The sequence below is a fragment of the Saccopteryx leptura genome, chromosome 6 (assembly GCF_036850995.1).
Source record: "Saccopteryx leptura isolate mSacLep1 chromosome 6, mSacLep1_pri_phased_curated, whole genome shotgun sequence".
Taxonomy (NCBI): Eukaryota; Metazoa; Chordata; class Mammalia; order Chiroptera; family Emballonuridae; genus Saccopteryx; species Saccopteryx leptura.
Genome location: NC_089508.1, coordinates 126,735,755 through 126,757,730, shown reverse-complemented (window position 1 = coordinate 126,757,730; position 21,976 = coordinate 126,735,755). Strand labels below are relative to the sequence as shown.

Sequence of the window (21,976 nt, the reverse complement as noted above, 5' to 3'; positions counted from 1 at the left end):
GGTGTGGGACACCCCTCTCCCCTCCTCCCAGTCTCCACGTGGCTTCTTATGTACCTCCTTAGATGTAGGACTTCTATTCATTTAGATTTTAGGTGGTTCTGAACGATGGCTGTTCTGTAGCTTAGCTGTAATTCTGCTGTGGTCGTGGGAAGCTCCAACCAGCGTGAAGTTTATCTATGTTCCATCTTAACAGGAAGCTCCAAACTCAACATGTCCTAACCTGATGCTTTATCTCCCTAAACTACCCAGCTCTACTATCTGTAACATTTCTGGCAAAAAAAAAAAAAGTCTGTTGTCATTTTTTACCTTTGTTCCTGTCTTTTTAAAAAGTTACGGCTGCTGCCTGACCAGTGGTGGCTCAGTGGATAGAATGCTGACTTGCGATGCTGAGGTCCCAGGTTCAAAACCCTGAGGTCACAGGCTTGAGTACAGGCTCACCAGCTTGAGCACGAGATTGCTGGCTTGAGCGTGGGATCATTGACATGACCCCATAGTCGCTGACTTGAGCCCAAGGTCGCTGGCTTGAGCAAGGGGTCTCTGGCTCAGCTAGAACCCCCTGGTCAAGGTACATATGAGAAGCAATAATGAACTAAAGTGATGCAAGTATGATTTGATGCTTCTCATCTCTCTCCCTTCCTGTCTCTCTCTCTCTATAAAAAAATTAAAAAATAAAGAGTTATAGCTGCCTTCAAAATTTGCTCATTATGCCTGGTTTCCAGTAGTTTAATGTGATGCATACAGGCATTTTTTTCTTTTACTCTGATACTGCTACTCCTATTGCTGTTACTATTTATAGTCTACTTGGGGTTGTCTGAGCTGCTTTTTGGACCTGTGATATGATCGCATTCATTTTTTTATTTACATTTTTTAGCCATTATCTACACAAAGATTTGTTTTGTTCTGTTCTTGTTCTCTTTTTCTTGTGAGACTCCAATTTATGTTACACCATCTGATATGGCCCCATATTAGATGTTCTGTTCATCTCTCCCTCTTTTTTCTTTATGTATTTTATTGACTTTAGAGAAAGGAAGGGAGAGAGCAGGTGAGTGACAGTAACATCTGTTCCTGTATGTGTCCTGACCGGAGACCAAACTGGCAACCTCTGAGCTTTGGGACAATGCTCCAACCAACCAAGCTATCCAGCCGGGGCCCTCCTTCTTTTATTTCAGCTTAAAGAATTTATATTGAATTATCTTCAAGTTGATTATTTCTTCATCTGTGCTGAGTCTACTTATCAGCATGGAAAAATGCTTCATCTCTGATATCATTTTTTAAAAATACTTTCCTTCCTCTGGTTGTGGAGCCTTTTCACTCTTGGAAAAATGCAAGTATTTTCCATCTCTTTATGGTTTACATCTTTCTGCCATATTTCTCATTCATCTGTTCATTCAAATTATCTACCTTATCTACTAAATCCTTTAACATACTACTACTACTAATTAAGGTCCGTATCTGATAGTTCCAATATCTGGGTCTCCTAAACTGGTTTAATTGATTACTTTATCTCTCAACAATGGGCCAGTTTTCCCTTGGTATTTATGCCCAAAATTTTTGACTGATGGATCAGCAGGGACTGAGATAAAGTTATTAGTTACATTCAGAAGCTAGCATGTCTATTCTTCTGTCAAGTGTGGGGGAGTTGAATCAACCTAGGTAGGAACTGAGCTTGGTATAGATTTTATTGTCAGTTACCCTTCAGCACACTACAGGTATCCAGTTTTTCTACCGGTAGATTACCACTGCTGGGTGCTTACGGTGAGTGATGAATTGGAAAGTTTTTCTTGCCTTTCCTCTCAGCTTTCAACCACTCCTGCACTTCTCCACCACAGAGGGATCTCTCTCCCGCCACAGTAGAAAGCTTCTGTTTGTCACCTGGTGGTGGCGCAGGGCTGAAACAGGTGGGGTTTTCAGTTATCCTGGTCCAGTGTCAACACTGGGTGGCCCTGCAGCTCTCCTTCCTGTGGCAGCTAAAATCTTCTGTACTTATGCTGGTCTTGAGTGGCACTTCCCTCTGCGCTTCTAGTAGTAACAGACCTCTCCCTGGCTACCAGCGCAGGGTACTGGGGCCCAAAAGGGTTTCCTGCACCTCCTGCAGATATAGGACCTTCCCTTATACCTTCCCCCAGCAGCAGTGGGTCTTCGGCTGTATCCTGGAAACACGAGCCACCCCCCCCCCCAAGAAACAGAAGGGTTTTCCTTCTAATCTTCCTCTAGAAATGTATGAAATAAGGTTTTCTGCCCAATCCCCACTGGTTTGGGGCTCAAAGGAGTCTGAGTAAATGGGCCAAACTTCATGCCTAGTTCCCTCACCTCTTTCACCTCTGTACCATCGAGATGACTTTTCTCGAGTCTCTTCCTTGAGCCCAATCTCAATAGTAAGTTATTCTGCAGAGCCCCAGGAATATGTATTTGCAAGCCAAGTGTGAATTCCCCATTTATCAGGAGCCCCAAGATATTCCAAATTAGTCCACACTTAGCCTGTAACCATCTGTTAAAATTTTAGCTGATTTCTTCTTAACTGCTTTTATGAAGCCACCTGTTTCTCTCCTGCCCTGCCCAAGGTGAAACAATTCACAACCCATTCTTCAGGGGAGAAGGGTTGTCCCATTTTTTAAGTTACCTGGTTGTTTTGCAAGCTCAGCTCTCTGATGGACTCAGAAAACTTACAATTTTGTAGATCATACACCTCTTTATTGTAGGTGACAGTGAGAGGTTCTGGGCGCTTTTCATCCTGAGTACAAGTAGAAATTCCCTTCCCCTTGGATTCACCTCCATTTGTTTATCTTTGAAAAGATGTCACCAGGCCCTGGCCGGTTGGCTCAGCGGTAGAGCGTCGGCCTGGCATGCGGGGGACCCGGGTTCGATTCCCGGCCAGGGCACATAGGAGAAGCGCTGATTTGCTTCTCCACCCCCCCCCCCTCCTTCCTCTCTGTCTCTCTCTTCCCCTCCCGCAGCCAAGGCTCCATTGGAGCAAAGATGGCCCGGGCACTGGGGATGGCTCCTTGGCCTCTGCCCCAGGCGCTAGAGTGGCTCTGGTTGCGGCAGAGCGACGCCCCGGAGGGGCAGAGCATCGCCCCCTGGTGGGCAGAGCATCGCCCCCTGGTGGGCAGAGCGTCACCCCTGGTGGGCGTGCCGAGTGGATCCCGGTCGGGCGCATGCGGGAGTCTGTCTGACTGTCTGTCCCCGTTTCCAGCTTTAGAAAAATACAAAAAAAAAAAAAAAAAAAAGATGTCACCATTCTTCCAGTCACCCATATAAAACTTTGGAAGGATCTCTGACTTCTCTACAACAATGTTTAATATCCAATGAACTGATAAAGTCTGAGTTAGATAAATCACTAACATCTCTTCATGAAGACCCTTTCTCTTTCTCTAATATAGGTACTTAACCATCTCTGCATGGTCTCTTATATAAAACAGTATTCCTTTAAGCTAGCCTCCTATCCTTTGCCTTCTCATTAACCCCTAACTTTACCATCAGATTGCCTTACTACAGTCTCGCTCTGGCTGTTTACAATCAAGACTATGACTGATATGAAGATTGCCTTACTACAGTCTCGCTCTGGCCGTTTACAATCAAGATTATGATTGATATGATCTTCTTCTGCCTTTACAGGCCACCTCCCTCCAGGAACAGGTGCTCTATCCTATCTCCATGCTGATCAGTTCCTCCTATCCACATCTGGAAATGTTATCATCCAAGGTCTATCACAAAGTGGACACTTTCCATGAAAAAAACTTCCCTGATTACACCGAGTCCTCTCTTCTGAACTGTATACTGCTTTATTTGCATTATAAAATAACACTTTGTTGGGAAAACAGCTGTTAGGCTTGCTTGCTTGTTCTTTGCCTGATTATTGTGAGAGCACCTGGCAGTCTGTGTAAGCCTACGCAGGGCAGACTGCAGATGGTGGATTGCAGATCACCTGCCCACCACTGTGAGGGGCCATTTTGCTGTTTGTTTGCTTGAGAAGCGGATTCCCCTGCCTGTTTGCTCATCTGCCTTTGTGAGACTCTATTAAATGAGAATGGTCCAACGCTTTCTGGCTCCGCAGTTTCTCTACCATCTGCCCAAATCCAATGTGGACCTGCCTGGCTGCGGCCACCAGCATTACTCACTTTTTATGCATTGGTATTAAAATCATACACATCTCCTACACCCCTCACAATATTGTAAACTCCAAAAAGGCAGAGATCAAATACTGTCTATTGTATTTCTTTCAGCTTTCCTACATCAATATTTATTTTGCAAATTAAAATACCAAAATTAATAACATGACACTTCTCTTCCTTCCCATAAACCACATGTCCTTAACTCTCCTCTGACAAGGTCATTAAAGTACTTTTCCAGCCCACAAAACATTGTCTGTTCTTGCTGTACCTCAGGAAGGGAAAACACTCACATGACGAATATAATTATTATTCCAGCCAAGCTTTTTCAGGGGATTAGAATAGGGACCTCTTAGCATAGCTAACCATTTGAGTTAACTCTACCAAGACGGTAATCTCAAACACAAATAGACTGAAATCCCTTTTTTTAGCTCCATGTAAATAACCCCAAGCAAGCCACAATGTTGACTGAGGAAACTTGCTGCCATTAATGAAAAGAAGGAAGGCTCTGAATCTCACTAATTCTGTGAACATCCTGTTTGGTAATCATACCCAGGCACTCTGCCAAGATGTGAAGGTGACGGCTTCTTCCTCCTAAACTGTTTTCAATGAACAGGGAAAGAAAGGTGTCATCACAGATAAACAGGAAGAAAAAGAGCAGTTCTAACAGTTTATGCCTTTCTATAATAGTACAGTTAAATACATTTTCAAGAAAGAGCATATAAAAATCCTATCTGCTGTGTTAGAGCAAAGCCAGCATGAGCACTGTCTGCCCATTCGTCCTCCTGGGAGGGTAAGGAAGCAGGGGTCACACTACAGCCTGAACTCGCAGACTCAGGCACCAGAGCAGGTGTCTAAGAGGACACTGTTTCCATGCATTCTTATCAATCACAAGATAAAAAGCACTTTTCTTGCTAAAACTAATAAATAATACACCCAATGGGTATCCTTATCAATTTAACAGAATATCTATCCAACAATCCAACTTCTAGTAAGCTAGTATGAGAAAATCACATAAAGAAGTTCAAATAAAATAGTTTAAATGTTAACCAGCAGGGAATCATTTGTATAACACAAAGTGCACACACTCCAGTCAGGATTGGAAAGTGTTCACACAGAGCTCTGTTTACACTCAAGGGAGATGCCCATAGCCATTGCTGGAACAGGCTTGTGATTTGCACGCACCTGTGCACATTCACCCAGCACTCGTAGGTGGCAGGGTTTGGAGCAGGGACCAATTAGTGATCTATGCCTCTCACCTTCAAATACACACTCTATTGCCCGCTCTGCAAAAGTGAGGCTGGCCCTTTATACATATTTCCCCAGCCAGCTAATACACATCACACTTTATCCCTTCCATAACACCTCAACCTTTGAGTGGTTTTGTAGCGGGATGCCTTTGGTGAGACACCTGCCCTGGCCAGCCTTACCCAGCACACTCGACAGTGGGCTCTGAGCAGGTGCCCTCAGCACAGCCGCTCCTCTGCCCTCGGTGAGCCGTGGCCATCCCCTCTCCAACGCGATCTAACCCTCAGCCCTGAGAGGCTTCCTCATGAGCTCTCCCCCAGACCTGGCGGTGACCTTCTAGCCACCGCTCTTGTACTTATGTGAATTCTCCCCACTTCTTTCTAGCCAACCTCTTGTTACTCCCATGCCCGGGTATAGCTAATAATTTGTTATATTAAAGAATATTTCATTTTTTGGCTTTTGCTAGGATTACTGTGCGGTTTCCCCAGAATTAACCTTCACTGAAACAGGATGGGGTCCCCCCCCTTTTTACTTTTTCTACATTGTCTGAATTTATAATAAGTATATTTTTGAGATAATCATAAAAAAGGCAAGTTAATTTTACTTTGGACAGAAGAAAAATCCAATGCCAAATATTAAAATTTTTCTATTTTAATAGAGCAGAAATATATTTGTGAAATTAAAATGAACTCTGAAGAACATTTATTTTTGTCAGATTATAATTGTCCAGTTTTTCTTTTTTTACAATGAATTTCTTGTCAACATTAGTTAAAACTGTGTTATGTCATTTTAAACAAGAGAAATTATATAAACTGCTATTTTTTTCTCCTGCTTCTGCTATATGCTGCCCCTTATAAACCGTTCACTAGTCTAAGACCCCTGAAGGGACAGGTGCTGAGACAGACCAAGCTCCTCAGACACACTGCAGCTCCTGCCCACTGGCGAATTCAGCCACTCTCACCGTGTTCCAGGATTATCAGCTGGGCTCCCGCCTGTGCATTTCCAACATCATTCTCGGCAATGCACTGATAGAACCCTTCGTCTGATTTCACCAGGCCCAAAACCTGAAGATTGTGTTCCTTCTGAAGAAGAAACACAGAAACACAATTCATGACTCAACTGATAAAACATTAATTCAAAATCTCAAGGATACACCCTTTCTGGGAAGGAGAAACAAGTACAGTTGCATGACTCAGTCTATATGTGCACTTGCTGGCTCAACTTTATTGACAAGGCACTGACTTGAACCTGACTGGAACAGGAAGCACCAGCATTAACAACTAAGAACTTAATACTAAGGGAAAGCCACAGCCACGGTGTTTGCAAACTTACACCTTTGCTTGGGGAAACACCTGGCATGCCATACCATGCGACCACAGTGAATGTCTGAACTTGTGAAGTCAAGGCTCTTGACATTATTTCTAATATGAATAGTTCTGAAAGATCAGATGACAGTGAGTTAAATCAGGTCGCATATACACAAGCTTTCCTTAAACTACAAAGTACTTATATGGATGTCAACCATTGTTACTGTTCTTGATATATGTAGTATAACATGGTCTTAAGATTTTTAAACATTGCTTTTTAGCTATGATTAAATACTTCTGAATTATTCTTTGTAACTTATGAGTACACATTTCAAACACAGAAAATATATCCTTACATGAGAAATTTGTAATGATACAGTAAGTCTTTAACAACCATAATTACTTCTCATTATTTCTATGAATGTCATGTATCTTAAAGATATGTCATTAATCATTATTACTAAAACCTGGATAACTCAATTACTAGAATGTTAGATAATAATAATGATAATGATAATAATAATAATAACAGATAGGCCCTGGCTGCTTGGCTCAGTGGTAGAGTGTCAGCTCAGCATGTGGAAGTCCCGGGTTCAATTCCCGGTCAGGGTACACAGGGGAAGTGACCATCAGTTTCTCCACACCCCCTACCCTTCTCTCTCTCTCTTTCCCACCTGAAACCATGGCTCAATTGGTTCAAGCAAGTTGGCCCCAGGCACTGAGGATGGCTCCATGGCCTCGCCTCAGACACTAAAATTGCTCAGTTGCCGAGCAATGGAGCAGTGGCCCCAGATGGGCAGAGCATCACCAGCAGGGGGCTTGCCAGGTGGATCCCGGTTGGGGCGCATGTGGGAATCTATCTCTCTGTCTTCCTGCCTCTCAACAATAATAATAATAATAGTAACAACAACAGATAATATTTACTAAGCATTTATGTTACAGAAAGTAAAAAGCAGAAATATTCTGAAATACACTTAACACTAATTATTTACTTTTCAAAAGAAGCTTCATATCTACTGTCACAATAACTGTCCAACAATGGGGCACACTTATTTTGACCTTAAGGGCCTGCGCATCAGTACGTGAAGGATAGATTTCTGCTCCTTGAATAGAGGGCTATAAAGACAAACAGTGCGTGAGTGTGTGCACACACACAGGGTAATTGTCACCCAGACAATGCTGATGGCTGTGCTTATGAATGTCAGCATGTTTAAGTAGGAACACCAGGCCTACCTTCAAGTACTGGGTCAGGAGATAAGGACTTGAGGTTGATTTGCTGTGTGATCTTACACAAGCTTCAGAACATTTCTTGGCTCAGCATCCTCACCACCCAACACAGAAATGATGTTCTGTGTGAATTTTTCTACCTCCGTCTGTGGTACATACACTGGTGTGTATAAGGTAACAGGTATCCTGGCAATTACATTCAAAAACATTTAGAGGTTTCACAGATAAGTGTCCTTGCTTTAAAAAGTACTTACTACAATCTTGAAGTAGTCACTTGGGATAACCATATCCCCATTCTTAACCCACTTCACAGCTGGAGCTGGTTTTCCTGTGACTTCACACTCAAATACAATATCCATAGACTCGTGAGCGTAGATGTTAGCAGGCTTCTTCAGGAATTCAGGTTGGGCTGCAAAACAGAAAGGAAATTAGGTATTAATGAAAATAAAAATAGGTAGCTATTTATATTTTGAAGTTTTTAAAAATTACTGAATTGATAAAATTTTTATTTATTTGAGGATTTCACATATAAAAACATAACAAATACATATTTAAAATGTTAGGAACACAGTATCTTTAAAAATTGATATTTTGGTTTAATAAAGAATAATTATAAAGATAATTTGAGTTTCCTTGTTGAGAAATATTAAGTTTACTAAATTGAAGAAATTGGTAACATGAATATTATAAGCTAAAAATAAATATAAAGATTATTTCCCTATGATTTATACCATTTTGGAAGAGCCATCATCAAAATTCAAAGAGTTGAGAAGACTAAATTTACCTTCCTTTTCAGTCAACTTCATGAGTAACCCTGCCTCCGAAAACAGTAAAACAACAGGTCTGAAAATAATTCACTCACACATCACCCTCCAAGTGGTATCATCCTCCATCACATGAAATGGTTTTTAAGGGTGGGAGGGGAAGAGTGACAGGGCTTAAGACTGGAGTGCTCATCCTTTGGCCTCACGGTGAGAGACCGCTGGCAATCACCATCCAGCAGGGTCTCTGCTGTCTCTAGCACACTGCCCCAGTCCACTAGAGCTGGTGGTTCCTTGTGCACCGGCCCTGACCCAGAATATCCCATCAGACAGCATCCCGCACACCAGCTCAGCCTCACGGCACTTCATGGGATCACTTCCTGCTTCATCAGTCAGGCCCAAGGTACCTCAGCAAGGGGCTTTCCACACACGAGTGCACATGTGTGTACACACACGCGCGCGCACGCTCAGGCCTGCGGCATCTGGCAGGTGATGTCCCGTGGACCAGTGTGGCTCATGGCTGTGTCCTCTGGCAACAACTCAATCCCATGAACTGATAAAAGTCTGAGTTAGATAAATCACTAACATCTCTTCATGAGGACCCTTTCTCTTTCTCTAGTATAGGTACTTACCATCTCTCCATGGTCTCTTATATAAAACAGTATTCCTTTAGCTAGCCTCCTATCCTCTGCCTTCTCTTCATTAAACTTAACTTTACCATCAGATTGCTTTACTACAGTCTCACTCTGGCTGTTTACAATCCCACCAAGGTCTGAATCAAAACCGTCAGGAGGGGCCCCCTCTTTCAAATTTGTTCCTTGTCTGGAGTCTCCACCTCAGTTGTACAGTAGGAATTGATCCCCATTTACACTGCTCACAAAAATTAGGGGATATTTCAAAATGAATATGAAGTGATAAAATATTCCCTAATTATTTTGTGAACAGTGTACTATTTTATTCTTTTCAGTAGTTAAAACTCCTTTTACTAGTTAACAACTCTTCATATTGAATTCTCCTTGTTCAAATTCCTGGTATAACTGACAGCTCCTGACTGGACCCTAACTAACACAGTAAGATAGAAATCCTTTCTTGCATAGACTGCCGATGTTTACTATTGTTATTGTTTTTAATTTAGGGTACCCATATTTATAAGCAAAGTTTTAGATTTGTATTGGGTAAAATGTATAAGTGCTTTCCTTTTTGGCATTTGTGTTTTATTATTCTAATTCCAAAGGTTTTCCCTGTCCCCACACTATATAAATATTCACTTACATTTTCTTCTAGTACATCTATAAAATAATCTGAACTTCACTAAGTATCCAGCTTTAGATTTCTCTAAATGGCAACTCCACTAGTGCCCCCCAAAATTGATTTGAAACCGTTTTAATATTAAAATCCTATATACTCTTAGGGGGATGGATTATTTTTAGATACTAAGTAGTTTCCTTGTTCTGAGCCAGAACCACCACAAATTTAATGACTGTGATGATACAATATTTTAAAATATCTGACAGAACAAGTGCTCTCCTTTTATTCCTTTATTTCCTCAAACTTTTCTGAGCACTTTCCATAAGTTGCAGTGTTATCCCAGATGAATTTAGACTCACCTGTTTAAGCTTCTCTGTTCATTCCCAAATAAAACAGACAAGAACAACCTCGAGTTTTCATTAGAACTGCAATAAATTCCAGATGCAGGAAAAATGAATGTATTTGCAATCCAAAATAGTCCTACATAAGACCAGATTCTTTAAGTTTATATGAATATTATTCAGTAATGGCTTATTATAAAGACACTGAAATGACTGAAGTCAAGAGACCCAGAGTTCGGTTCTGGTTCCACTACTACACATTTTGCTGATCGTGGGTTTCAGTTTCTCCTAGACAAAAAAAGGAAATGAACTAGGCTGTGTCAAAGTACCCCAGTTCTCTAACAGGCTGTGATTTTTATCATTTTAGTTTAACTATCTTTGATGTATAATTAATAGCTTGCATTCATGAGTGCTTTCTACTTATCATCTAGTTCCCACAACAATCTATTTATTACTTAGGAATTATTATGTTATTTCCATTCCACAGACAAGGGCACTTACACACAGAGAGGCTAAGTAGCTCCACAGGATCTCATAATTTATTGACAGATCTCAACTTTAAACCTAGGTAGTCTAATGCAAACTCTGGTCTTTTTAAAATTTTTATTTTATAGAAAAGAATAATAAACTCCACAATGATTGCTGTATAGCTTCAACCTTTATCAACTCATGGCCAACACTGTTTCTTACACCCCAACCCATCTCATACTCCTCCCCAGGTTATTTAAAAGCAAACTCCAAGAATTATATTCTTTCATATATAAATATTTAAGTAAGTATCTCTACCAAACTAGAATTCCCATTTCCAAACAAAATACCACTATCAGGTTAATATCCACAATAATTTCTTAATATAATCAATTATTCAGTTAGTATCCACATCTCACTAATTGGTGTGGGTGGAGCACAGAGCACATCCCTAGTAGCTGTGGCTGATGCAATGCTGTTAGAATACTCCAGCTCCCAGAACCCTCCTGGGCATACCCAGGAAGGGAGCTCGCCCGCTATAAAGTGACTCAGTGCTAACCACGCAGCTCCCTGATCTTTTTAGCCATTGGCTTTGAAGAACACGCTGTAACATCCTACTGACTAAACCCATCTATATAAGCTTGGAATTCATCTCCTCACTAGCTGCCAACTTTAAACTGCACTGAGCCTTTCAGTTTATGATCTTTTCAAGTTAAAATTTGTTATGCTGATAGGGAAATTGCATACTCATGTAAATCAATAATTGCAATGAATGTGACATCATAGATTCATAGCATGCCCGGAGAGTAATTAGTTGCAACATTCATGTTTAGCATGTTTAACCTATCAAACAACATTTAAAATGTAACACATTTGCACATCTACTTAGGTATATCTTGAATTTTCTTATTCATTTTTCAAATAAAAATACACAAATTGTGGATTCAGAAATTTTAAAAAAATTTCTTAAAAGCTCAAGAGAAAATAAAGCACTTTTGTCCATTTTATGTTGCACCGCACACCTGCGGTTCTTAAGCTTCTTTTCTGTAATTCACAAAACTACGTGAGTCCTTTAAAAAAATAAAATAAAATATAAAGACTAAGTATTGAACAGTTTGTGATCCCTTAGGGATGTTGTTGATAGTCTAATCACAAGTCTGCTATAATTACTGACTCAACTAACAAAGCAAAAAATACGTTGGAACCCTCCAATACTTCTTAAGAAAGCTTCTTGTTCCAATGAAGGTGAACAGGTTTACCTTAACTAAAACATTTTCTCAAGAAGCTATACCGACCCACAGGCCCCGCCCATCCCTAGGCCGCCACTGCTCTCCTCATCTATCATAGAAACTCCAGGGGCCTAACCCTTGACAGTGCTCAATGCATATCCAGGGAAATGAATGGCTACTTGGATTTGAAAAATTCAATTAATTAGTTCTGTAAGAGAATTTAATGGTCAGGATAAGAACTTTTTCAGGGATTCTCAAGTTTCTCAAGGATTCAATGTTTTTAGCATTGTTTCTCCAAAAAAAGTTCATAAATCTATTCTTTGCTGTCTGAGTTTTCTGCATGAGTTTTATTTTTTTAATTTATTTTTTTACAGAGACAGAGAGAGGGATAGATAGAGACAGACAGACAGGAACAGAGAGAGATGAGAAGCATCAATCATCAGTTTTTCGTTGGGACTCCTTAGTTGTTCATTGCTTTCTCATATGTGCCTTGACAGGGGAGGAGGGGAGGGGGGGGGCCTTCAGCAGACCGAGTAACCTCTTTCTCGAGCCAGCGACCTTGGTTCCAAGGTAGTGAGCTTTTTGCTCAAACCAGATGAGCCCGCGCTCAAGCTGGCGACCTTGGGGTCTCGAACCTGGGTCTTCTGCATTCCAGTCCAAGGCTCTAGCCACTGCACCACTGCCTGGTCAGACTCTGCCTGAGTTTTAAATTTTGTTTTTAAATACTGATAATATCAAATCTTAAACATGTAATTTCAGCAGTAAAGGGAATGAAATCATGAAGACACTGGCAAAATAAAGAAAATAAAAGGACAGCAATGTCTTAGTGGAGACAGAGATCAGAGAGAGGAGAATGGGTGAATAAAAGTAGAATGAGGTTAGGCGGAGGCCAGCGCAAGATGATAGAATTTAAAACAGTTGTAGATTTGTTCCACATAGTGACAAAGTCAAGGAGGTGACCAATTGGAATTAATCAATTTGTGCACAAAAATAAGAATGGAAAATTTTCTTCTTTTGGGGGGAGGTAGGGGAAATGTGTATCACAGAGTATTATGAATGGTTTAAAGAGAAAAGGAAAAATTCTTGCTTTTTTAAAAAAAACAGCTCATGACCCATTTTAAGTGTTATCAACAAGCTGAGATGACAGGAAATACATGATGGGTGAATTCACGTCACAGTGTGTGTAGAAATCCCAGGAGTTAATGATAAAACAATAAATTTGAAACATTTAACAGGTGAAGAATGAACTTACAACCTTTTCAGCATTAACACTCACTAAGGAATTTCCTGTAGCTATAATTTCTTTAAAAATAACAAGTCAGTCAGGTATGACTATATATAAATAACTATAAAAATAAGTAAAAGTAAATATATTTTATATTATATCATATATATAGATATATAAAATTTTCAACTATTTCTCATAAACTGCTTTTTCCATCAGGAAAAACCCCAAATATTTTTCAGTTATGGGACAAGGTTCAAAATAAAATTTTCCAAAATTTTTTTGTACATAATGACTTATCTATAAACACGTGACACACATTACCAGTACAGCTTGAAATTGTAACTACCACCACCCAGATTAAGAAACAGGACATTAACACACCAGAAGCTCTATTGTGTAACATTCGGTCACTCCCCTGCCCTTGTCTAAAAGTAATTACCATCCTGATTTCTAAAACCATAGATGAGCTTTGTTCCTTTTGAACTTTATTAGAATGGAATTATACAGTGTGTGTGTGGCTTCTTTCTTTCAATAGTCTTGTGAGATTTATCTGCGTCGCTGAGTGCAGAATGCAGCCGTCATCTGTTAATTTTCACTGCTGGCAAAATGCCACTGCATGATTAGAACTTAAGTTACCCACTGCACTGCTGATGGATGTTTGAATTGTTTCCTGTTTGGATTTACTGAGAGTAAAGCTGGTAAAACTATCACTGTGCACCTTTTTGATGCATGTATTTATACATTTCTAATAAGTAAACTCCTAGAAACACAAGCATTGTGTAAGATATGATGTGTGTAGTTTCAATGGTTTCTGCCAAACACTATTCTAAAGCAATTATACCCATGGAAAATCCTAACAGCAGTATGTTCAAGTCCCCAGTGTTCCTCATCTTAACCAACCCCCATATTATTAGTCTCTTTAATTTTAGCCACTCTGGTAGAGTACAGTGGCTTCTCATTGTGGCTTTTATTTGCATTTCTCTGAAAATTAATGACAACAACCACCTTTTCAAGTGTTTAGTAGCCACCTGGAAGTCTATGAGGGAGGTGTTCAAGCCTTGCGCATTTCCTACTAGTTTATCTGTCCTTGTTTATATCATTGATCTGTAGTAGTTCTGAAATTTTCTGAAAAGGACCAGAAAGTAAATATTTTAGTCTTTGTGGGTCATGTGGTCTCTGTCAACTACTCTACAACTCCACTGTAGCATGAAAGCAGCCAGAGTCAATACATAAATGAATGTGTGGGATCATGTGCCAAAACTTTATGGATAAAACCTGAATTCTGTAAATTTTCAGACCTCACTAAACATTATTATTCAGATAATTTTCCACCATTTACAATTGCATAAACTATTTTTAGCTCACAAGCTGTATAAAAACAAGCAGCTGGGCTGACTTGATCCACAAGCTATAGTTTGCTGACTCTTGGTCTAAACAAAACTTACTCCAGTTATAGATTGCTCTTGTCAGGGGGTTAGCATTGTTGTTTTTCCTTAAAAAGAACCAACTTAGCCCCTGGCCGGTTAGCTCAGTGGTAGAGCGTCGGCCTGGCGTGTGGGAGTACAGGGTTCGATTCCTGGTCAGGGCACACAGGAGAGGCGCCCATCTGCTTCTCCACCCCTCCCTCTCTCCTTCCTCTCTGTCTCTCTCTTCCCCTCCCGCAGCCAAGGCTCCACTGGAGCAAAGTTGGCCCGGGCGCTGAGGATGGCTCTATAGCCTCTGTCTCAGGTGCTAGAATGGCTCTGGCTGCAACAAAGCGACGCCCCAGATGGGCAGAGCATCGCCCCCTGGTGGGCATGCCGGGTGGATCCCGATCGGGTGTATGCAGTAGTCTGTCTGACTGCCTCCCTGTTTCCAACTTCAGAAAAATACAAAAAAAAAGAACCAACTTTTTGCTGAAACTGTTTTGAATATTAGTTTCTTATTTTATTAATTTTTGCTCTTATCATTAGTCCATTATATTTTCTTTGGGTTAAATTTGCTATTTTCTCTTTAGCTTTTTGAGATAGATACTTAAGTCACTGAGTTTTCAGCCTTTCTTTCTGCTAATATATATACTTACGGCTAAAAACTTCTCCTAAGCATCCCATAAGTTTTGATAGGTCATGCCTCTACTAGTTCAGACTAGTTTCTAATTTTCATCATTTCTCTTCCGACTCATGAATTATTTCCAAGTGATTCACTTAATTTCCAAACAGTAAGAGGTCTGTAAATTGCCTTTTCTTTAAAGTTTCCCTTTTTGTAATGAGTTCCAACATTAAGTCCATAGTGGTCAAATCTACAAAATTTAAATTTTCTGAAATTTGTTACGATTTATTCTATGGTCAGTAAATAGTATATATGTAGTAACTTTCACAAAGGTCCTATATTTAAATTATTTTCTATTATTACTGGTGTAGAGAAATACTTTTGAGTTTTATAAATTTATCCTGTATGACAAGATGGGTTGTTTTTTTTTATTATACACTAGAAATGGCTGATTCTGTTGGTGACTTCAGGTAGGCAATCAAATTATCTGTTGGGAGAATAACTTTCTCTCTTTGTCCAATTTCAAAACTCTTATTTCTTTTTATTGTAGTACTGGCAGTATTATGTCAGAGATAATTGCAGTCAGTCTAAACTTTTCTGTCTCTTTATCTATCCTTTCTTGAGAGGAGTGTGGTAAAATCTCTCTGCTGTTATTTACTTTCTTGCCTGATGTATTTATTGTAGGCTGCACTGTTGGGAGCATATGTATCCATGTTGACTATATGTTGTGTGTTGTAGCTTTTTGATCACTCTTATGAGTAAATATGTTCCTTCTGCTGCTTTTGTCTTTTAGATGGCTGCTTCAACTTTCTAGCTTTCCCATCCTTTTATTTTAAATCTCTGTCTCATTCAGTTTTATTGACCTCTTTGCAAATGACACACTGGGAGTTGTTTTTTTGTATTTCAATCTACTAGTTTCTTTTTGATGAGTTTAACCCATTTATACTATTTTAATGACCGTTACATTGGGATTTATTTCTTCACCTTATTCATACTTTATTTTTATAGTATACAATGTTTGTGTTTCCCCCTATTGGATTTTCTTAGATAAAGCTTTCTTCTGCTGTTTAAAAATTATATATATATGTTCTATTTTGTTCTGTGGTAACTGCCCTGAAGTACCAACTCTTAGTTGACATCTAAATATTTATATCAATAGGTATGTAGATATTAGTTTTTCTATCTTTCCACTCAAGACACACATGCTCTTGTCTTCCCCCACTATTTAGTACTGTCAAAAATTTTACTTCTGCATTATCATTGATATATTTTTTTCTTTTCTTTGGTTCTAGCACTTTGTTTTAAACAATAATAATAACTTTTCCAAGTTACTACTGCTGCACAGCAAGCAATTGCAAAACTTAGCGGCATAAAACCACCACCATTTTCTTATGTTCACATATCCAGTGGGTCAGACTCTGGGACAGTGCACACCAGAGGAGCTTCTCTCTGCCCCACAGTGTCTAAGACCTGAATGTTTGAGGATGACCCAGAAGAGGGGGTCTGAAATCAGCCGAGACTTCTTCATTCACATGTCACCTTGAGCCTCAAGCAGACCTAAAACTGTTAGAAACAGAGAAATTACCAAACAGAATGCTATTTCTATAAGAAATAGACAAGAAATGAAAGAGCCTATCATAGAACCTGACTTATCCTCAAGGGAGGCTGGGGAAGAAGAGAGGGAATTGATGGACTTTGGTTGCTGATAAGATACGTGAATTCCAAACTGCCCTCTTGATGTTCCGCTTATCTGTCAGACTTCACCCTTACTGGACTATTGCCCCCGAGACAGAGGAATTCCAAAAAGCTGACAAGCCGCCCCAAGGAGGGGCTCTGGACATACAGGACTTTTGATTCAATACCCACATGCTCGAAATTTTTGACCCTATATAATTTGTCCCCCTAGCTTGTACTGGTGCACTTCTCCTGGAAGAGTGCCCCAGCAGGTCTTTCTCCTCTAATAAAGCCTGCACACCTGGTGATCGAGTGCCGTCTCATTCTTACATCTGGTGCCGAAACCCGGGACAGGGTACTAACTGCCTGGATGATCCCTCTTTGCCGTCCAAACTTACAACCAGGGAAGCAATGGGCAGCGGCAGCTCGTCCCGGGCATACTCCCTGATTCTGTTTGGACATGTAATTGTAGGTTGATTGGCTGGCAGTCTAACCCTGTCCTGAACCCCTGCTGGACCAGAAAGGTAAGGAGTTTCTCCCTCTCCCTTCCCTGGCTGGCCTCCAAATTTCTCTCTAAAAACATCCCTTCCTGGTCGGATGGTTTTCTCTGACACGCCTCATGTTTTAAGGGGTTTGACTTTCAGTCTTAGTGGACTGCATGGAAGACTAGGCGCCTAGCCAAACCTCTCCACTCTCTCAGACTTCTCGTCCTCAGAGCTCCCTGACAGGTGGTGATGACCTCTATCAGGGACGACTCCCCCACATGGAGATTCTCTCCTCTTGGGACAGTGACAAAAGGCGGGGACGCCCCCTCTTGCTCACCTGTCTCCACAGCTCTTCAGAGTTTACTAAGCCTTCCGACTAGACCCCTCTAGGATGTCTCATAAAAAAAAACCTCACCAAACTCGGTCTCTCAGACCGCAAACTGAAGAAATTAATCTTCTTCTGTAACACGGCATAGCCTCAGTACAGACTAGACAATGACTTCATTGGCCTGAAAATGGGACATTCGATTACAATATCCTAAGAGATCTTGACAATTTCTGCCACCGGACAGGGAGGGCATCAGAGATTCCTTACGTGCAGGCTTTTCTTCTCCCTTCTCTCCTGTCCTTAATTTCTGTACCTTTTGTTCTACACACAGGCCATTTTTGGCCAAAGAAACCTCACCTAAAACCTCTGTTCCTAATCTTTCCTTCTCCGTAGACTCCCAACTCACTCCTCCTGCCTGACCCCGGAGGGCACCTCTCTCTGGACCCCTCTCCGGTCACTCTGCAAATCTCATCCACTCAAGTCTCTTCCCTCCAAGAGCCCTCTCCCTTCTCCACTGTGTTATTTGTCCCCTCCCCCCTCTTTAGAAGCTGTGGCTCTGGCTGCGGTGCCTGTCTCATCTCTGACGTCTCTTCCCTCCTTACAAACTGCAGTTCTGTCTCTTCTCTGACCCCTCCTCCCTCCTTACAAACTGTGACTGTGCCTCTTTCCTCCTCGCCCCCTCCCCTCAGAGCTCTAAATCTTTTTTGACTCCTCTGACCACGTGGCGCCACACCAGTACTTTACCCTCCTCTTCCTCCTGCAGATTCTCACCCCCCTTCTTTCCATCCAGCTGCTTACGCTGTCCAGCCGTCTGCTTTCTCTCTTCTTCCCCTCTATGCTGACAACTCCCTGCCATCTCGAAAAACTTAAAAAACAGAATTGTATATTAAGCTATGTGAGTAAGTAATCCGTCTTGTCTCTTTGTCAGAAAATATCTCTAGTATAATTTGAATTGAAACAAGTAAAGTGCGCTCATTTAAATTCCTTAATTCATAATTTGTAAAATCTTTGTTTAATGTGTAACTGTGTCTGTTTCCAAGGCCTTAAACCAATAATTACCCACCTCTTAAATCAAGGCTTACTCATCTCCATGGACTCTCCCTGCAATACCCCATCCTTCTGTTCAAAAACCTTCAGGGGCTTATCGCCTCGGACAAACCTTACATCTAATCAATGATTACATCTTACATCTAATTCCCCTCCATCCAGTAGTCCCTAATCTCTACAAGTTACTGTCACACATACCCTCAAATACCACTCACTTCAGGGTCCTAGACCTCAAGGATGCCTTCTTTACCATTCCTCTACACCCCGATTCTTTTTTTAAAAATTAATTTTAATGGGGTGACATTGATAAATCAGGGTACACATGTTCGGAGAAAACATCTATAGGTTATTTTGACATTTGATTATGCTGCATTCCCATCACCCAAAGTCCAATTGTCTTCCGTCACCTTCTAACTGGTCCTTTGTGCCCCTCCCCTCCCCCAACCCCCTCCCTCTCCTCCTCCCCACCCCGTAACCCCCACACTCTTGTCCATGTCTCTGAGTCTCATTTACACCCTGACTCTTACTTTCTGTTTGCCTTTACCCGGACACTAATGCAGCCCAGCAATTTACGTGGACTGTCTTACCCCAGGGATTCAGAAACAGCCCACACCTGTTTCGGCAGGCACTAGGCTCAGGACTAAGCAGCATGCCATCTCAAAACTAGTCCTCTCTTACAATATGTAGATAACCTGCTCCTCTGCAGCCCCTCCCGGCCTGCTTCAAGGAGACACACTGCCACCCTTCTTAACTTCCTCACTATGAAGTGATATAGTGTCTTCTCTGCTAACGCTCAACTTCACTCTCAGTCTGTAGTCTATCTAGGCATCGCCTTAACCCCCACCACCTGAGGTTTCACCCTAGATCGAACTCAGACCCTCCACAGTCTCCAACCACCTATCAACCACTACATATCAAATCCTTTCTTTCCTTGGTCTAACAGACTCTTTAAACACTGGATTCCCAATTTTCCTCTTAGTCAAGCCCTCAGTGAGATCTTCTGAGCATGGCTTTTAAGGTCTATAATGGCCAAGGAAGTAACAGAAAAGGCAAATAAGGCCCAAAAGAAGTCAGGAAATACCAGCTTTTGGCATACGCTCTTAAAGGCTCCAGCACCCTAAAGGGCTTCATAGGATTCCATCAGGGCCCTACTTCAAGAGTGGAAAAAAGGTCATTGAACTGAAGCCTGCCAGGCTTCCCGGCCCCATCAAAGGACACACCTCTGCTGTGGAAAGAAGGACACGAGAAGGTAAGCTGCCCCCTTGCTCCATGGAGGGAGGGTTCAGTCTCTTCTAGCCCTGCTCCAGCTACCTGTGACCTGACCTTGCCCAGCATGCTGGGAATTGCCACTGAAGGCCCAAGGACATCCTTCACGAGCCTAAGGTATTTCTTCCAAATAGCAGATAAACTGATCTCATTTCTTGTAAACACAAGGGCCATCTACTATGCCTCGCTTGAATATTTAAGTTTTATTTATCCCTCAAAGATCTCTCCTGTGGGTATCGACAGTCTGATTTTGTTACTTTATTTAATGTATAGTATCTCCTTTATTCCTCTTATCTCAATGCCTCATGCCTATTATAGGCTGGGACCTGCTGCTAATTCCAGCTAGAAGCAGTGACCACTAGGACTTAAACTCTAACTGCAAAGTGTAGAAATGTAACCACCCTTTCCCTAAGCACTTGCAGGATTTACAGGTTACTCAGCAAACTGTTCAAAGACTGTCCAAGAGGTGCTTCCAGCAGTACATCACCCAAGGACTGACTTTCTTGTGGACAGGTCCACACACCGTGATCTTGACAACTCCCACTGCTGCTAAAATAGAAAAATGGCATGCTTTACTCCAAACACAAATCTGAAGCTGGTTGGTCTATGTATGGCGAATATATGAAAAAGCTAAGGACTCTTTTAATCAGGCTTTGGGAAAAGGGAAACTAGAATAAAAAGAAAGACAACTTAACTGACACTAAAGGTTAAAGATTTTTAAATCAAGAGTTCTGACTTGTATGGTTTTGATAATAGAAGGTATAAGGTATGAAAATACTTTTGAAAGAAAAAGGAAAAGCAAGTTGTTATGAAGGCCTGTTATTTCTGGATAAGAAAGTTTATGAAAGTTGAAGGTTTATGTAAGTTGTAGAAGGTTTGTGCAGATTGTATGAGATTTGTACTGAGAAAAAAAGAATATGTACAGTCAGAAAACTGGTTTTCAAAGAATGTTTAATCAGTCACCTTAGCTAACAATCCTCTATTCTCCTCAGTTATTGAGATGACTCTTTCCTCCACCCTGACCATCTGGAGCTCAGAAACAGAAACAAAACTGACTCCTTGTCCTTCTATTCTCTATTCACCTCTCAGCCTGCCTCACCCAATCAGGGGCTTTCTATTTGTATGGGACCAACACCTATATGTGTCTCCCTACTAATGAGACAGAAACCTGTACCCTAATCGATCTCACCCCAAATATCAACTTAATCCCACCCCATGAGCCTCTTTCAATTCCTAGTACACTACCCGTCAATCTAAGAACCAAGTAAGCTGTACAGGTAATCCCTCTTCTTATTGCTTTAGAAATCTCTATAGAAGTAGGTCTAGGGGCAGGGGGACTGGCTACTTCCCTGTCTTATTCCTATTCGCTCTCTCTCTCTCTGAAGCCCAGTGAATTTGTGAACATGGAATTAGTCGTTTCTCACAAACAGGGTGTCTTGACTAGTGCCTTTCATTGGTCCAGTCACTCTATTTATTTTTCTAACTTTTGGACCCTGCCTCTTACATTTGTTCACTAGTTTCTTACAGAACCACATGCAGACCTTCACCAATCAGAAAATTGGAAAAATCTACCTAACCCTACACACCAACACTGAAACCTGCCCTCGCGAAACAGAAAAATCTAAAACCCTATATCAGCAAACCTCCTAAATCTTTCAACCCCTACAGGTCCCCTAACCCAAAAGCTCTCCCATATCCCTGAAGAACTAGGAGAATAAATAGCATCCACCTCTTAACGCTTCTCAGTCTTTTTACCCTTCACATAGTAAGGGGACAAGATCACTGGGTCTTCTTGGCTGAAGAAGAGCCTACAAACGGACATGAAACATTTCTTTTAGCTCAAGCTAACTGCTCTCTCCAGGGCTGCCAGGAAAAAATCTCTCTACCTTTACCATGGAAGAACTTTCATCCCCCACCCCAACCCCACCCCCGCTATACAACCCTCCTTATCTCTGCATTCCTAATCTCCAAATACTTGCCTC

General features: G+C 41.2%; 1 protein-coding gene across 6 annotated transcripts in view; it reads right to left on the bottom strand.

Annotated features, from left to right (window-relative positions):
- The window catches only part of NEO1 (neogenin 1), a 227,818-nt gene that overhangs the window by 102,283 nt on the left and 103,559 nt on the right, over positions 1–21,976 (bottom strand). For all 6 annotated transcript variants that reach the window (XM_066388533.1, XM_066388536.1, XM_066388538.1 and 3 more), the window contains 2 exons: positions 8,146–8,300; positions 6,319–6,439 (listed from right to left, as the gene is read on the bottom strand). In XM_066388533.1, the coding sequence (XP_066244630.1) occupies positions 6,319–6,439; positions 8,146–8,300 (276 nt within the window). The remainder of the gene's footprint in view (positions 1–6,318; positions 6,440–8,145; positions 8,301–21,976) is intronic.